At 58.3% G+C, this 18,715-nt stretch overlaps 1 protein-coding gene across 35 annotated transcripts in view; it reads right to left on the reverse strand.

Annotated features, from left to right (window-relative positions):
- Nucleotides 1–16,237, reverse strand: part of FBRSL1 (fibrosin like 1) — an 87,121-nt gene extending 70,884 nt beyond the window's left edge. For all 35 annotated transcript variants that reach the window (XR_014825819.1, XR_014825820.1, XR_014825818.1 and 32 more), the window contains exon 1: nt 15,554–16,237. Coding sequence is in view for 27 of the 35 variants with exons in the window: in XM_084993500.1 (XP_084849626.1) it covers nt 15,554–15,832 (279 nt within the window). In the remaining 8 variants the exon portion in view is untranslated. The remainder of the gene's footprint in view (nt 1–15,553) is intronic.
- Between the last annotated feature and the right edge of the window lie 2,478 nt (nt 16,238–18,715).

Genomic DNA, 18,715 nt, shown 5'->3' on the forward strand with positions numbered 1-18,715 from the left:
CTGTGCTGGCCTTGGGGCAGCAAGGCCCTCCCTAGGGTGCTCCTTGGAGCCCCGGGCTGAGGACTGTCACCAGAGAAGCTGGCTGCAGGCAGAGATGCTGAAGCTCCAGCTGCCCCAGGTCCCGAGCCACCACGGGCTCATCAATCCAACTTTACATCCTGACTCGATGGAAGCCTGGCATCCTGACACGATGGAAGCCTGGCTTGGGAAAGGAGTTTCCATCTCAGCAGGTGTGCAAAACTTCAGGGATCTGTGCCTGCCATGCTCACAGCCGTACCCAGAGCCCAGAGCTGGGCCTCAGCACACAGTTGGTGTTTAACAAACACAGGCTACACCGATGCCAATGATGGCGGCCAGGCCTCTGCATAGCTCCTACTATGCAGAGGTGGTTCTGGACCCACCCTTACCTGTAGCCCTGCCAACGTGCCCAGAGCCCAGGATGGCCTGATGCTTACTGATGGTGTGCAGGCGAGTGGCACCCACTGGCCTCTTGCTTGGGTTCCCAGGGGAGCTGGGGGGCAACACCAGTTCCACTGGGCTGCTGAAGAGAGGTAAGGAAATGCCAGCAAGGGACCCAGGAGATTCTGAAAGCATGTGTCCAACAAGAAGGGGAGGAAGAAAGCCTGAATGAGGGCAATGGTGACACATCCCAGGCGGCACCTTCACGGCTCCCCAGGAGACACAATCACAGTTCCACAGGAAGTGTCCCCAGGTGACACCCTCAGTAAGTGTCCCCAAGTGTTGCTCACATACCACCACAGGAAGTATTTCCTGAGGACCTGAGGGGATCTGGCCAATAAAACCAGCAGTGACTAGCAGCCTCTCTCAGAGCTGGCCTCTGGTCTCTGAGGCCTTGGGCCACTTGAACAGGTGGCATGAAGGACCCACACTGCAGTCTGCTGTGGTCCCCTGGACTGGCAGCAGGGAAAGGGATGTGCTGGGATTGCCCCATGGGGTCCTCTCATCCAGTAGTGCCAGGAGTGACCTCTAGATGACTCCTCATGTCCCTCCTCCTACCCACTGAGGTGGTCCCACACTCCCCAGAATTTGAGAGGGGCACTTATGAGGCTGGCCAGACTGGAGCTGGCCCTCCAGGAACAGGAGCCCCCACGACTGCTGGGCCATGTGCAGCCCACAGCCCACCTGAGAGGAGCCAAGGAAAGCTGTAGGCTGACGACCACCTGGCCCAGCAGCTGCAGATTCCTCCCCTACCCCAAGAGTCCCCTGTACAGCCGTGGAGGGGCCCAAATCCACGGCCACAAAGACCTGGGGCCCAAGCAGGACCTGGGTGGGGGGGAAGGCCTCTCAGGAGGGGGCATGCAGCACCCTTTGACCTCTGAGCCCCATGGCAAGTGCTGGTGTTCTCATCTTGCTGTGAGCCCTGCATCCCTGCCCCATCCCCAGTGTCCACTAAGGGGCACTGGGAAGGGAAAAGGATGGTGGTGACACTGGGGTTGGGGGCTCCGAAAATGTCAGCTGAGCCATGAGGCCACAGGTAGGGGGGAAGTAGTCCCACCAGCCTGGAACTCAGGTCCCAACTGATGACCTGCTCAGCTCACACACCTGGATCTGCCAAAGTTCCACAGGCTTCCATCTGAGCATCAGGGGACTTCAACTCCCTGGATGCAGGAGAGACCCTTCCTGACGCTCACGCTCTGGGCTATCAGACCCCAGGGACACCACAGGCCACCTGCACTTCTGCAGCCTCTGTTGGAGCCCTGGTCAGATGCCCTCACTCTGCTCCCAAAGCCCTCAGGGCCCCAGCTCATCTCAGCCCAAAGCACCACTCTCCCCCACACCCTGACAATGGAGCCTGCTGACCGAGGGACTTCCCAGCATCCACCCTGCACACGGGCATCAGGCTATCATTTGGCTCCAGGCACCTGGGACCCACTCAGGAGGGAGCCAGACCATCAGGCAGGGCAGGAGCCACTTCAGAGTTGCTCGGGGAAGACCCTCAGTCAGAGCCTGGGGAGCCCCTGCAGGAAGCAGCCAGGGCAAAGTCCCTGAGGTGCTCCAAGCTCCTGCTCTGGTGCCTACCTTCCGGGACAGGGATGCCAGGAGGGGGCTCCAGCTCAGCAGCTGGCCCAGCACAGCCACAGGCTTCCCCAGGGAAGAAAGTTGAGGCTGTCCCTCCGGTGATGTGAAAATAATAGTGAAGATGGAAGCTCGCGCCCCATGTGCAAGGGTTCATACAGACTGACTCCTGGTGCTCAAGATAAAGAATGCCATCCCCCTTACAGACAGGGGACAAAGCCCAGAGAGGTCCAGTGGGATCCTTGGTCACTAGCCCACAAGGTTCTCACTGCTGATAGGCTGTGTCCACACAGGCCCTGGAGAGCAACGAGGTCCCCCAGAGTCCCCACCTTGTCCACCCTGGATGTCACCTCCTGACCACAGGGCGCCAGGCTGCATGTCTGTTGCCTCAGAATCCCCAGGCCCACCTGTGGGGGTCTCCACCTCCCTAGCCCTTTCGTAGGCCAGAGGGCAGGCCTAGCAGGCTGTAGTCAGAGGCCCATGGAGAAGAAACAGAAAGACCTCAGGCAACATGCTGTAAGGGCTGCATCAATCAGGGCTCTGCAGAGAACCAAACCAACAGGGTGTGTCTATGGGAGAAGCACCTTCATTATGAGGAGGTGGCTACACAAATGCAAAGGCTGAGAAGTCCTGAGATCTGCTGTGAGCAGCCTTGAGATCCCGGAAGGCTGACAGTATTGTCCGAGTCCAAAGGTGGAAGACTCCACAACCCCAGCTCAGAAGGCCACCAGGCAGGAGGAGCTCCCTCTTGCTTAGGGGAAGACAGGCCTTTGTTCCAGTTGGGCCTTCAGCAGACCAGGCAAGGTTGACCACGCGCAGAAGGTCACCTGCTTTGCTTAGTCTACAGTGTGACCAGATCTTGTGATGTGCACTCCCCACCGGCACTGTGGGGTAGCCTCACTTTCAGAGGGGAGCCACCCGTTCTGAGGGAAGGAGCAGAAACCTTCCTCAGGCCTTCCTGGGGCTGTCTGAGGACACTGCTGACCTTGGCTAAAGTCACAACTGTTTCTAGCCCAGAGATGGCCTCTGAGCTCTGATCCAACGCATAGAATGTGGGGAACATTCCATTACTAACTACGAAAACCTCAGGAAGAGCCTGCCCAGGGGACACCTGGTGGGGATGGGAACTATCTTTCTAATAAGCATTTGTGAACAAAGAACACAAAATGGGGTGGACAGATGGGGAAGGGCAGACATGCAGCAAGCAAGTGGTGACTTACATGGTGGGCAATGCAGACGGACCCTCCCTCTTAAGACCCACCCTGGCCCTTCCACAGGTTCTAGAAGGGCCCCAAGAAAATGCCAGGCCATCTCTCCAGACACATCCAGCCACTGCATCGCTCATGTGGTAAAAAGGATGCATTTGTCAACCACAAACTGTTTTCATTTGTCATACTTCCCATGAACCTGTTTTGGGCATTCTTTGTTTTTTTCGTTCAAAACAACTAGATTATCAGAATCCTTAAAACATCAGTGCCTCTTCCCTAGACTGGAGTCAGTCCAGCTCCATCCTGACCACAGCCCAGGTGGCAGGTGGGGCCCCAGGGTGCAACTGCATCTGGAAGAAGTAGGGGAGCAGGAAAGCCGCCCGCCCTGACCAGGCCAAAGGTGAGCCAGTGCGTGGCAGGCGTGGACCTCGTGTGGACAGAGGGGCCAGCGGGGAATGGCAAGGCCACAGGCTCTCTCCTCAACTCCTGGCTCATGCAGGCAGGAGGCCTCATGTAGCACACATCCTGGCTCCAAGACAGGCCCACAGTGTTTCCTGCCTGAAGGTTCCAGAGGACAAACTCTAAGCCAGAGGCCCCACTAGTTTACTCTCCTGGAAGGAGAATCACCATCTCAGCAGGGTTTCTCTGGAGCAGAGCTTGCCAGGGCCCAGATGTAGCCACTCCCACACAAAGTCACTGTCCTGAGAATGACCTGAGCTCCTGGGCTTCATGGAACAGACCTGGCCTTCGGCAGGGGACTGAACAACTCCTACCCCAGGGCGTTGGTGACTTGGGACTTTTGTGCACCACAGAGCTGGTGAGCACAAGCCAGCCCTTCACCTGTCACCCAAGGCCAGGGCTGCCTTCGCCTGTGATGCCAGCTCTGAGGGCGTGTTTGACCTGTCCTGCAGTGCCACAGTTCTGTGCCTGCTGAGCCGGCACTGGCAGTACTGGTCCTGCTATGCCTCTGTTTTCTCATCTGTGAACCGGGTGGCAGTTGTGCCTGGGCTGGGTGCTCAGGAAGTGAAAGTAGAGCTCTGGTCGGAAAGCCTTGGTTGGAACTTCAGGGAGAAGCGAGGCTGAGGTGTGTGGGGGCTCACCAACAGCTGCCTGTGGAACCACACTGGGAGCCCACAAAGTTGGTGCCATAAGTGTTCCAGTATGCGAATGAGGAAACTAAAGCGCTGCCCAGGCTGCAGTGATTCTGGGTGAACAAGGCTGAGTGCTCTAGTCCAGGGTCTGAGGACATGTCCACTGGTGCCCCAGGATCCTCCCACCATTCCCAGGGATGGCCGGCTCCTGCTGTCACCAAAGGGTGTCCATGCACAAACGAGGAGACCTGAGGGGGCATCCAGGCAGGGCCTCAGTCACACAGAGCCCTGGGCTACTCCTCCTGACAGATCTACCTGTGCATGTGCAGGTACAGATACACCTGTGAACATGCGCAGACCCCTGGCACCCACATCCGCATGCAGGGGGCCCTATGGAGCAGGTACTGCCCTGGCACCCCCAGCAGTGGCCAGGCCCTTGGAGCCTCCCTGGGGGGCAGGTGCGTGCTGTTTCGAAGTCACAGATAAGATTTTCCTGTAGCAATTTTACGTAACTATTTTTAGCTTCCCTAAACATCATTACTATCCAGCACCAATGAAATTTCTAACTTCACTTCAGTAAACCAACCGTGGAGATATGAAGGTAATTATAACAAGCAAACATAGAGACAGAACCATTCCCTTGACAGGGACCAAAGCTGCTTGCTCCCACATGGGTCAGGCCCTTCCAGGTCCCCAGACTGCAGGCAAAGGCGTGGCCACACCCCTATGACCAGGTGCGGGGGTGGGGGGTCCACTGACAACCACACTGGGCCTTCTCCCTGATACCTGGGCCCCAGCTGCTTGTCATCAAACAAGGGTGGCTCTTGCTGGTCCCCCTAACAGGACGAGAAGGCCTGGCCCCAGCAGACAGCCCATCTGAGACCCCATCACCGCTCCCCTCGCACCTGCCCCTCCACTTCCTGCCCTGTGTGGGAGGGAGGCCTGTGGCATGACCATGTCACTAGTGGACAGGGTCAGGCTTGGAGCCCCCTCCCCATCAGGGGCCAGGAGGCTATGGGTGGTAGAGGTTGCCTGACTCTCAGAACCTCCTGGGCCCAAAGGCCCAGCAGCCCTCCCTGACTCATGGTTCAGACACCCACTCTCCATGGTTCCAGGGGCTCAGGCCAAATCCCACCCATGTCCAGTCTGAGTGTGGATTCCACCCATTCTACCTTCAGAGCCTCACCTGTGGCTCACCTGGCAGGCTGTCATCCCCCAACCTGGATGCCCTTCAGAGCACTACTTACCTGCAAGTTTTGGCTCAACTTCTCCCCCACCCCCACCTCACCCCAACTAGAATAAAAACGCAGCCCCCATGCCCTGCCCCACCTTCTCCGCTCATTACCTGCTCTGTGTAGCTGTGGCGTGTACCCTGGGGCAGAGACTACATGTGCAGGCCAAGGGACACATGGCTTAGCGCAGGGTCTCTTCCCAAGAGGTTCCCTCTCCCCTTAGCCCCATGGCCAGAAAGGAGGTAGCTTCTGCACTGCCCACCAGCAACTGGTGCTTCCCCACCCCAAGTGACTAACTCTCCCTGTCTGCCTGAACTAAAGAGGGTTCTTGGGGTGTGGGGCTTCAGTGCTAAAATTAGAGAAGCCCCAAAGAAACTAGGGAGACCCCATGAACCGCAACAGTATCTTCCTCCATTTAGACAGCCCCCCTGGCTGCCCGTACTGAAGGCTGGAGTTGGTGGGAAGGTCCCTCTGCCTGGCTGAACCCCCACCCCAGGCTCTGATCCAGGTGCAGGAAGGCCTGGGGCACCTCTAAGGCCTGCCACTGACCACTGTCCAGGTTAAATGCTGAACTGGGAGCTGGCCTGGCTGCCTGCACCCTAGAATGGGGACTGGTCCAGTCACCTCCTGTAGCTATGCTGCTGGGATGGACTGTCCTCCCTGACCTGTCTGCCTCCTAAGTTCACACTCACACTACCCAGGCCCTACTCGTCTTCTCCCCTACCCTATGGCCAGGTTGCCAACCCCCCTGGCAAAGCATCCAGCCTGAGAGGTCTCTTACTTCCTGGCCCAGCACAGCCCACCAGTACCATGGCAGCCTGAGTGTCACACTGCCCTTGAGAACCTTCTAAAGGCCTCACCAACACAGGCCTCGCTGCAGCCCTCCTCAGTACCCTGACACCAAGCACCCGCCCCCAGTGCACTCCAGGCACTGGGACACCTGGTGGGGCCAGCAAGACTGGAGGGCAGATGGTCAGAGACCAGGGAGTCAGCTGCAGGGCGACCTCCAGCAGGACAGGCACAGGCTTTGCCAGCACCAGCAGTGCTTCCCAAGTCCCTAGCCCCCAGCATGTGAGTTGGGGGGCCCCCCTCCCAGAGGAATGCCCCTCCCAGGCTCAGTCCATCGAGCCCCTGCCATGTGCTGCCCCCAAAGGGAAGAGTCACCTGGAAACAAAACAGACAGACCCACCCTGTGGCTGAAGACAAATCAGACAGATGGCTGATGTGGGCCAAGGACTTAGGAGAAAGCGGAGGCCCCTGCTGAGGAGGTGGCTTGAAGGTGGAGGAAGACGCAGGTGCAGCATCCGAGCCAGGCCTGGGCCACCTGTCCAGGTTTGCATCCAGTGGATCCATTTGAGCCACTGCCTAATACTATGTCCACACAAGGGTCCCCCACTGCGACCCCACAGTGACTGCCTGGGCAACCCTCTGAGCCACACTAACTGAGATTTAAGGTTCACAACCACTGCCCTGACCGTTACGTTGTGAGATGAGTCTCTGTCCAGTCACCCTTGGCTACAACACTGAGTGAAGCAGCACAGCTCTGACTCCAGAGGCCCAGCCTGCCAGCTCCTCCACATCCAGGCAGCATGTCCCATGCCCGCCACGCTGGGAGTTGCCCCTCAATTCCTGCAACCCCCACCCGGGGGAGCTGCCCAGGGAGGCTGGGAGCCAGAGCTGCTGTGGCTGAGGCATCTTGTGTCTGCCTTCTGTCCAGGCGGGGGATGAGGAGAAACAAGCCACAGGATCAGCTGGAAGAAGGGCCTTGAAGAGAAGATGGGGAGGGCACACGACCAGCACTTTTGCTTTGTCACCCCTAGACAGGAAACTGGGGCCTCATGTGAGGAGGGGGAGATACTGGCTAGCTTCACCGGCCACCTCAGCTGGCTGGGAGGAACTTGCTCCTGGGAGATGGCAAGAGCACAAGCCCTGAGGCGAGAAGGTGGGCAGGGCCAGGCCTCGAGGGGAATATGGGATCATTTCACAGATGACAGACAGGAGACCCTGGGGGATATGGGTCAGGCAGAGATGTGATCTCAGGAGCCAGGGGGCCCCAGGCGTTATCCAGGAGATGAGACAATGAATGTTATGTCTGACAAATTTTCACTAGGGCCGTGGTTGGAGGGAGCCAAGTGCTAAGGGCCATGGAGCAAGTGGGAAAAGCACTGGTTGGGGGCCTGCCAGGGTCAGAGGAACAACGTGTGGGGCTGGGGCTGGGGTCAAAGGGCACAGCTGTGGTGTGTCAGGTTGGATAAGTGCCCTGTGGGGACTGGCTCTCACTGAAAAGCACGAGCCCTGGGGCCACATGAGCATGACACACACATACCCCCTCAAGGCTGGAGTGTGTATGTAGGGAGAGTGCCAGCTGCCAGGCACTCAAGGTGGCACAATGTCAGATTTGGGGTGACCAGTGGAGTGGGGGCAGGGGGAAGGGAGTCAGGACAAGGCTGATGGCCACACAGGGCTGGAGGTTCCATGGAGGCTGGTCTGGATGTCCCACCAGGAACCTGAAGCCCAGGGGGGATCAGAGCTCACAGGGCAAACTTCTGAAACTGTGAAACTGTGAAGCCCTGCCAAGGACAGGAAAGGCAGGGTGGCCAGACATGCAGCCCCAGGCCAGAGAGGTGAAGCCCAGGCTGGACAGGTGGGAGCCCTGCGGCTCTCTGGTCACATGGCTTCCAACCTGGCTCCCATGCCCCCACACAGCACAGATCCCACACCTTGCTCCAATCCTGCTCTGTGACTTGCCAGCCATAGAGATTCGAAAAGTGACTTAACCCTCGTGTCTTAGCATCTACACAATGGGACCTGCAAGCGCCCGCTGCAGGGGCTGCTGTGAGGAAGAATCAAGTTGAGGCCCTGAATGACATCATTCTTATTTCTGTGACTTTCAGCATCTGCACCTATCAGGCCGTGCTCTGGCCTCCCACTCCTCCCTGGCAATGGTGTGTGAGTGGCAGCCACCAGGGCCACATGTGTGCCTTGCACAGATGGCTGCTCTGCTCCCCACAATCGCCTGCTGACACTAAGCTCTCATCAGAGGATGCTCCCTTGTCTGGGGCTGGGTCACTGTGTACAGCTCTGTGCAGAGTCCAGAGGGCAGTGACCACCCCAAACGGCTGCTCCAAGGAAGACATGGAGCCGGGGCTTCCCCAGGCTGGGTGCCTCCCAACATCCCTACCATGTGTGCACACTAACAGCATGGGCTGGCATCAGGGTCGAGTCAGCTCTCCCCCCATACACAGAGTCCTGGTGTGCTGAATAAAGGGGGCAACTCGAGGAGTGTTCCTTTCTGAACTACTGTGGCAAACGGGGGCAGTGGAAGTCTCCACACAGAACTACAACTAAATACCACATTTGCCCCAAGTCCTCAAAGCACTTGATTGCATGCAGGTTTCAGATTCCAACTCCGAGGGAGAAAGTGCCTCGGGTAACCTCAGTGACTGCCCCGCCCCTGCCCAGCCACCCCTCCAGGCCTCACTGACCTTCCCCAGGGATCTCAACCTGCAAGCCCCACCTGGCCCGCTCCTCCTCAGTACCTGCCCAGTCATCTCCTTTCAGCCTGCGCTCATCTAGTTACCAGTCTGTCGCCTCCAGCTGGAACAAGGCCCATAGGCGGCACGGGGCAGCACACAGCCAGGGCTCAGTGAGTCAGGGAGGAAGGATCAGCACCCTCCCAGATCAGCTGTCACTTTGAGAGTCCTGGCAGCTCCATGCAAGCCTGGCCTGGCCTGCCCGGGGCCACCACTGCCTGGGCCCCAATGAGTGAGAGCAACAGGAAACTGTCTGGAGCAATAGTCCAGGCGAGAGGGGGCTGCCAAGGGCTGGATGAGGGAGGCCACAGCTCAGTTGTGCAACCCCCTATGGCGTCGAGACCTCTGACCCAGCAGCCCCAAGGCTTCATGAAGACTGCACCCAGGGATATATCCTCAAGGGGTGCTAGGGCCAGCAGGTATCCCAGTCACCAAGCTGGGCAGAAAAAGAGGCAGAGGAGTGGAGGCAGACAGCATAGCAGGGCACCAGGGCCCTGTTCCTGACCAGTAGGACTTCTGCCCTAGACCAGTAGCAGAGGCCCAGGCCTTGGCTTCTCCATCTGCCCAGGGCTGACCTTGGTCTCCTCCTCTCAGGGCTCTCCACAGAACATGTGAACAGCACAGGTCAATGCTAGGATGGTGGTGTCCCCTAGCAGGCGTCTTGCCCAATCACTGTGTGCCATTGTTTTTACCCTGGCTGCCCCCAGCTCCCCCCCACAATGATTCTGTGGTTTCCAGACTCCAGCATCCTTCCTCCAGAGGGCCACCACCATCACTGGAGCAGAACCCAATGGGACAGTGTTTGGGGAGTGAGCCCCTGCCAGCACACAGGCTGCCCTGCTGGGGCGGGGGGTACCTTGCTGACTGGGCTTCCAGTCAGCGGGGCCCATAGTTCCCTTGATTATTACCTGGACCTACATAGGTCCTGAGCACACAGACACGTACGGGGGTTCACATGCATACCCAGACAGGGCCCCACCACACATAACACTTGTGAGTGTGTACACACATATGTATGCACCTACCTGGGATAAGGAGCCCCCACCCCATGTATGGTGCATACCTGCACACACTATGGACCCGCATCTCTGCCCAGAAATTAGAGCAGGGGCAGAGGGAAAACAGGCGCTGCTTGCCACGAGGGAGCCCCCATGGCCCACGCCGCCCCACCTCCAACAACTGGTGCAGCCTCCAGGTGCTCAGTAGAGGGGTACAAGTCGGGAAGACAGATGGTCTGCCACCCTCACTGCTATCATGGCCTTCACTGGGCCTGGGGCACAGTGTGGGTGGGACACACAGGGAAACTGAGACCAGAGGCCTCAAGTGCCATGCATACAACCCCCAGCCATGAGGGGGCAGGGGACACCTTAGAGGGTCAGAACCCAGGAGACGTCCCCCCTGCCAACCTCTGACCACATGGAGCTCAGGGAGGCTGAGGATAAGGAGGCTGGCCAGCAGAGACAGGGCCACTGTCCATCAGGGCTGTGGCTGCCTCCACTGCTGTGTGTCACCTCTGAGCATTCACCCTGTGACTCTACTGTCTACAATGGACATGTGGCAGGTGATGCAGTAGATATTGCCCAGATGCATGCAGCCGCAGGCTCTGCAAGCCAGCATCAATACCCTTGGTGCTCTTCCCAGAGAGGAAGGCCCTTCCCAGGTCAGGAAGTCAGCCCAGGGCCACAATACTGCTCAGTCAGCCCAGGGTGACAAGGCTGCAGATGTCGCGCAAGGCCACCCTCTGCTCAAGCTCAGATTTTTCCCCAAGAAAGTCTGAAAGATAAGCCCAAGTTCAGGTGACAACCTGTGGTTCCTGCGGACTGGTACTGCAAGGACTTCGCCATCCCGGGCCTCATCCTCATCCACGAAGTGGGTATGTGAGCACAACGAGTCCTCAAGACATGCCCTCAGAAGCTGCTGTCACACTGCTCTCCCACAACGCTTGTCTCCTCATGACAGGAGATGGTGACAGTACAGGGACCTCAGTGCTGGCTCGAGTTGGGCCCAGAGCCCTCCCACAATTAGCAAAATTGCTGCTGCCTTGAGGTGGTAGACACCCAGGTGGGCCCAACAGGTTTGGCAATAGCTTTGCTTTCTTTTGTGGGCAAGGTCCCCCCCTAGAGGGAGCAGAGCCCCCCTGTCCCCAGCTCTGGGCCCTTGTGGGGCAAAGGGGAGCAGCCTGACACTGTCTAGGAAGGTTCCAAGCTCAGCACCACAATTCCAGCCTCTGATAGTAGGCAGAGCACCCCCTCTGTGGGCTTCAGTGTCCCACATCTGAAGAGCAGAAGGCAGCCTGGAAGAGGTGCCCTGGCCTGGAGGCTCAGATGCTTTCTAGCTGAAGACCTATTTGCTGCTGGCCCACCTCACTGAGTGCCATCCCTTGCGTGGTCTCAGATCTGTTCCCCCTCTGTCAGGGATGCATGGGCACATGCCCCCCACCCAAGGCCAATCAACAGCATGGGCTTCCGTACAAGGGCTGGTAGGTCTGTGTCATAGGCCCCCCCCCGCCCCCCGGTCACGAGCACCCAGAGCCAGCACAGATCATGTGCCCCCGGCCCCTGAGGAACACTGAACCTGGCTCACAGACAGCCCACCACTACCGAGCCTCTTGGGTGTGGCCCACAGTAGGGGGAGTCTTGGCACCCTTCACAGACAAGCCCACTCACCGTGAGGCCATGTCCAGACCTGAACCCACCCCTCAGCCACGGTCAGCAGACTTGAGACGCACATTCAAAGCTGGGAAGAGCTCCACTGTTTTCAGCAGAAATGCACAGCAAGCCCCCAGATAGGGGTGGCTGGGCCAGGACCACCTACCCACATACCATATCCACTTGCTGACATGGTGTGGGGAGCAGGAGCACAGCTTCTCAAGCTCAACTCTCTGCAGATCAGGGCACATATGGTTTCAGATGTGTGTTTTGCAGACTGTAAAAGTAACACATGTTGATCAGAATGTGGGAAACTGAGAATTAGAGAAAGGAAGTCACTTGTGACCACAGGTAAAATTTTGGGTGTTTTCCTTTCCATCTCTATTCCCAGGTACACACCTCCCAGACTTGTGTACATATATAGTGAATAATTTTTCCTTCTGCAAAAAAGGAGAGAGACAAGATGGTAAGTCTGTGTGGTTATAGCTGTGTAACATGCTGAGGAGGCCAGGAGCTGGTGAGAATACTTTACTGAGGGAGGTTGAGTTTTGAGCTGACTTTTTCCAAAATACACCTTTTCATAAAGCTTGACTTCTGAACCAGGTAAAAGTGTTTTACTGTTTGAAAAGCAAATTAACAAAAAAAATCATGTGGATGCCAAACCAGAAGGGTGGTTTCCAGACCTGTTCTCTTCCCAGAACTGCAGAGACAGAGCACTGAAGGCAGGGGCTGGTGCATGGCCAGGAGGCACACAGTAGGTCTGCCAGGCACATCCTGACTCTGCCTGCAAGGTGGATCTCCCCCAGGACCCTGCGGCAGAGGGCATCCTTTGTCATAGGGAAGGAGGGGCAGAAGGACCTGGGTAGAGAGCCACAGCGCTGCTCTCGCCTGTCCCCCAAGGGTCTTCCCATCACCTCTGGTCAACACACTGGGAGGCATAGACATCACAGGAACCAGAGGGATAGCAAAAGCTATCCAATGGTCTGTCCCAAATGAGAACAGTAGAAAGAGTCCCTGTCCCACCCAAACCACAAGACTGTCCCACTGCCCCCCACAAAATACATGTAGAATCGGAAAGTCGATGGGGGACCAGAGCTCAGGTGTGCAACCCCATGCTGGGACTGTGGCCTCCACACACCCTTGGCTCAGACACTGGACTCCAGCCATTTGACCCAGGATTCCAGTGGAGACAAGTCTATCGCTAGGACTGTGACTATTCCCTGAGCCAGGCCAGACCTGGGGTCCCTCCTTGGTTGACTACGCCCTTGCCACATTATGGAGTGCTTGCCAGTGTCTGCCACACTCAATAGAACCAGTGAGCCTCAGCTGCCCTAGGGCAGGGAGTGTCTCATCCTCCCTCCTGGCAGACACAGGTACACCAAGTGGAGGCTAAGGGGGCCTGGGACCTGCCTGGGACATAGGGTTGGGAGGTGGGCTGGGGCACAGGGACAGGAAGGCCTTCCCAGGGCACAGGGAGTAGGGAGCCCATTGGGATGTTGGGGTGGGGGTTGCACCCTAGGGACACTGGCACTCTGCACAGGTCCCACCTCCTGAGAAGGTCTACACCTGACATTTGGTTGCTGAAGCTCCAGGGGTGGCAGCTTGTATCCATGTGGAGGCTGAGGCAAACTCCTGAGGGCTAGGCAGAGCTCTGAGACTGGGCAGGCTGGGCCATGACACTCAGGGTGCTGGGCCTCAGTCTCCCCAACTATGCAGTGGAGACAAGAAGGCTCAGAACAGCACCTGGTAGAGCTCTCTTTCACTGCACGGTAGCCATCGCTAACGACTCAATATAAATTATCTTAACTCTGGGGGAAAACCACTACACTTTAGTAAGAACGGAGGCCAAACAAGTGGGTTGATTTACAATTCCTCCAGAAGCCCCGTACTTTCCAAGGCAGGCAGACCCCTCCCTGGCTCAGAAGGGCAGAGAAAGATGCATGGAGTGCCCTGGGGTGATGCAACTGTGCAAATGCCAGGCAGAAAGCAAGCTGTCTCACTATCGCCCACCAGGGCTGGTCTTAGCTTGCAGATGTCCCCCAAAACCACTGCACTTTGTGTCCCCTGACGCGGGATGGGTATAGCCCAAGTCACTGCAGGCAGTGCGTAGACAGGTCTGTTTCACCAGGGCGTGGTGAGTGACCTTGAGCGCAGCCTGCCTGAACCTCAGCTGCTCCTCTTACTCGTTCACTCCACAAACATGGATGGGGCACTAGGACCCCACAGAGGACACACACACAGACATGGCACCTGCCTTTTTTCAGCTACAAATTCTGGTGAGGAGAGCACTGAAACAGGATGAGTAAATTATAAGACAGCTTCAGAAAGAGAGGTAATTGACAGCAAAGCAAGTATGTAGAGTAACACGGGGAGATGGGCAGCTAGGGGAAAGGGAGCTGCTTCAGGCCACGGAGGAGAGGCCCTCTCTGAATGACATCTGCGCTGAGACGCAAAGTTGCCAAGTGACCCAGGCAGAAGGAACAGCAAGTACGCAGACCCTGAGGCAGAACCTGAAAGTGGGTGATGTGCCAGTGTGACAAGATGTCCAATGGGAGAGGCCAGCTCATGGGGCACAGAGCCTTGGAGGCCTCAGTTTGGGTTCTGTCTTTCCCCACCTGACAGGGAAGTTACATATCCGGAAGGTGGGTGGTGTAGCCACTCTCAGAGGCTGCAGGACAGGACCTGGCTTTTATAAAGGCAGAAACTCGGCCCTGGGGCCACTCCTTCCCACCAGTGCTAGACGAGGACCCCTTGGCCTAGGGGTCATCTCAGGCCCCACCAGATGTGCACAACAGCGGATCCTGGCACTGTGTCCGAGCGCAAACCCTGGTACAGCTGCCTCACTTCTGCGCATCCACATGCCCAGACAAAAAGCAGCAAACGTGTCCCCCGGCCACCTCCCCCTTGCTGCCAGCACCTGACCCCAAGGCTCCTCACAGACTCGGTGTACCCCTGGGAGGGGGCTCACCACAGAGACCTGCAGTGTGGGGACTTCCCCTCCCCCAAGGCTCAGTCTCTGAGACTGTGGAGTCCTAGGCCACTGGCCCCCAAGCCCCAGGAAAAGGAAGGGGAACTGGGACCCCCAACTCGGCAGATGCCAGCCCCCCTAAAATAAGTGCTGCATGGGGCTCCCAGAGGGTGGCCAGGCTGAGGCTCACAGGACTCTGGAGCCTGACTGGCATTTCTACCCAGGCCAATTCTAGGAGACAGCAGCTTCCCAATCCAGTCCACTTGCCAACCCTGACAGCATTCATTTCCCTCTCCACTCCCTTGTTTTCAGGCGAGAAGGGAAGTATTTGCTCAACCAATATTGTCCACAATAACTCAATCAGACAAGCAATATTTTTTGCCAAGCTACTAAGCACGCAGTAAACAGCGGCGGCAGAGAAGGGACTAAAATGCGACCCTCCCTCTCCCCGTCTAAACAGAAACCTCAAGGGGGAGGAGTGAAACAGGAAGAATTCCCAAGTATCTATTTAATCACGCCTCTACCAAGTCCGGCAGTGTCCACCTCCCGAGTACATCCTGAGCCGAATCAAGTGATATTTTGGCAACAGAAACGCAATTGACAAAAGGCCGACTGAGTAGCCAGTTTGCACAATGTAATTTAGAGGTTTTTCTTCCAAAAACCTCAAGACACTCACACCCCTGAACCCACCGCAGACTGCTGGGTCCGCCACCAGCAACCCACAAGGCGCGCGGGGCCCACACAGCCCCGGCAGCTCTAAGGGGTGGGTGTGCCCATGCCCCAGCGGCGGCCCGCTCGCGACTCGGGCGGCAGCATGCTCGTGGAGGCCCACCTACCTCCAAGGCCTCTAGCGTGCTGAAGCTGGCGATGGCGAAGCCGTCGATGACCTCTTCCTCCTGCGAGCTGGACTCACGACGGCGGCGGCGCGGGGGGCGCGCGGCGGCGGCGCGGGGTGGGGGTGCGCGGGGCAGGCCCGTGTTCTCCTTGCCCGGCCCGGGCTCTGGCTCGTCACCCGACGACGCGCTCTGGTCGCGGGCTTCGCGGGCCGCCTCCCGGCGCCGGCCGCGGTCCCGCTGCGCGCGTGAGCGCCGGCTCTGACGGACCTTGGCCTCCATGGCGCGCGGTGACCTTGCGGCCGTGCCGTCGGGCTCCCGCTCCGCTGCCGCTGTGCTACGCGGCACCGCCGGGCTCGGTGCGGACCGCGCGGACTCGGGCCCTGGGCGGCGGCGGGCGGCGGGCCGGGCCGGACATGCCGCGAGGGTGGCCTCAGCCCCGGGCCCGGCGCGGCCTGGGCTCCCGGGCGCGAGCAGCCGCGCACATCAGCGTGACGGCCAGCGCTCAGCGGCTCTCGGCCGCGGACCCGCGGGCACGCCCCATGGGCGACTGGCGGCGGGCAAAGGCTGGGAAGAGGCCCAGCGAGCGGGCGGGCGCGGCGCGGACCGGAGCTGAGGAGCCTGGGCTCGTGAGGCGACGGTGGCGGCGGCAGCGGCGCCCCGAGCGGATAACAACTGACGTACTTCCGCCAGGCAGCCAGCGCCAGAGGAAGTGGGCGCTCCAGCGGAGCCGATGCGAGTCCCACCCACTCCCCCCCGGCCCCGCCCCTCCTGGCCCCGCCCCGGCCGCTCTCTACAGCCCCGGCCTTGCCCCCCCCCCCGCTCCGCCCCTCGGGGGAGGGAGCTGGGAGGCCGCGCCTCTTCCCGCCCCTAGGCTCGCACCTGGGCTCGAGTCCCTGCACGTGGGCGGTTTGGGGGTGCTGGAACTCTGCTCTCTTTCCGTTGCGGGCTTGGGGGGAGTCTTTGAGCCTCCCCAGCCTCGGCCTCATTACGGAAGAATCTTTAAATGGGAGCCCATGAGCAGGAAAGTGGGCATCTCCAGCCAAACATGGGCAGAGGGGGCATGCTCACCATCACCCCCTCCCGCCCGTTTTTGGGAGCGAGGAAGTACCGATGGGGGTCCTCGTCCCCATCCCTGATGAGGGGGTCATGGGTGGGGGTACTCACTCCTGATACAGGGACATAAAGGTATTACTCGGTCGTGAAGGGGGACAGACCTCCTACACCCGGAGTGGGTGTGTGTGAAAGCTGGGTGAAGGTTTCTCAGCCCCCCATTACCCTGCATCTCTATCCAGGACTTCGTCACCTGTCTCCTGCCCCCCTCACCCTGCAGGCTGGTTCCGAGTTCTACAGGGAAGTTCATCCCTTCTCCCTTCTCCTGGGTCAAGTTCCCCACCTCACCACTCTGGTGGGAGGTCCTGGGGAGGTTGGGGTAGGGGGTGCCTGGTTTGTATAGAGACAGCCCCGTTTGGACTGCAGGGGCCGCTGGGCATTTTGGGCTCATCAGGGCAGGAACCTATGAGACAGGGCACCTGGAGAATTGAAAGCTAGCTATAAAGAGGAACTTCCTCTTTCACCCACAGGAGACTGCAGTAAGGATGGACTGCAGGTGGGGATCCGCAGGCTGTCTTCCTCAAATCTTAAAGGTCATCAATTCATTTAACACATATTTACCAAATGCCCTACATCCAAGCACTGTTTGTGAGGCAGTCACTAGGGAGACAGATGGCCCTTTAAGAAGTGAGAGAGAACATGAATGCAGAGCCAAATAGCAATATCAAAGAATGACAAGAAAACTGAACAGGGAGGTGTGGAAGTGGGCCAGATGTGGTCTCGGAAGGCCACTCCAAGTAGTGGTGATTTGAGCTGAGACCTGCCAGATGAGAAGGAGCCAGCCACCCCAGGGCCCCATGCATGCAGGGCAAGGAGGTGTGTGGTCTGGGTTGTCAAAGGCTCTTGGCAGGGTTGTCCCTGGGGGTACCTGGGAAGGCAGTTCTACAAACTTCTGGATACAAGGGGTAGAGAGCTCCAGCCCCCAAAGCAGTTGGACCTCCAGCCCACCCAGGCCCATCCTATCAGGCGCTCTCTCTGCTCTGGGCCCTCCCACCCTCCCGGACCCCCCACAACCCCCCACAACCCCCCCCACCCCTGTCTGGGAGCAGGGTTCCGCTCCTCCTCTTCCCATTCCAGATTTTGTTATAACTCTCTCTGACTCTGCCAGCAGCAGCATCTCTTGATTTTTAAAGAGCCTTGTTAGGAAGACAGAAAACTTTCTCTGCATTCCTGCTACCCTAATTCGCCTCTGAGGACAGAGGCCAGAAACTGTGTAAGCTGCGGGGGAGGGGAACCCCAGAGGTCATACTTTAGGATGTCATTTGGATACAGGCCCTTGGGCCTGCCCTGCCAGGACCCAGAGGGGCCTCCAGGCTCCATGCCTGCTAAGGTCTCAAAGACCTGCAGCCTGGGTCACTGAGCTGATCGTGAGGACTGCAGGGGGGTTCCTATGGGCCCTTTTCTGTCACCCATTCCCCACCCTCCTAGAACAATGCTTGGGAGTTTTCAAGTACAACTGTGTCTACTCGTCTGTTCCTTTTTTTAGGTCCGCACCTGTGGTATATGGAAGTTCCCAAACTAGGGACAGAATCGAAGCTGCAGCTGCCGGCCACAGCCACAGCCACGGCCACAGCCACAGCCACAGCAGCTCAGGATCCAAGCTGCATCTGCAAACTACTCCACAGCCCACAGCAGCACTGGATCCTTAACCCACTGAGGGGAGTCAGGGATCTAACCTGCATCCTCGTGGATACTAGCTGGGTTCTTAACCCACTGAGCCACAAGGGAAACTCCCTTTTTTCCCTCCTTTGATTCATTTCCTGGTGGCTGGCCAGTGCTTTAGGGACCAGCCACCATATCCTCAGGATTCTGGCCACAGGGAAACTCCTCTCTGCAGAGAGGCAGGGTGGAGTGATCTGAGGCAGAAGCCTGATTACCTGCCTTGTGCTCATCCCCCACCAACTATGCAGAGAATGATGGGTTACCCCTCCCAGAGCTCTGAACGTTTTCCCCAGGGTGTGCGGGAGCCTGTGCAACGGATCCTCTGCTTCCTCCACTTCCTGCTGGTTTACGGGGTGGCAGGGCCACTGTGCTTCTTGTTTTGACTTGTTC

This window comes from Sus scrofa, chromosome 14 (genome assembly GCF_054392235.1).
Source record: "Sus scrofa isolate SSC_HxYL_T2T_F1_AM1 chromosome 14, Sscrofa_HxYL_maternal_Yorkshire_Landrace_v2.0, whole genome shotgun sequence".
Taxonomy (NCBI): domain Eukaryota; kingdom Metazoa; phylum Chordata; class Mammalia; order Artiodactyla; family Suidae; genus Sus; species Sus scrofa.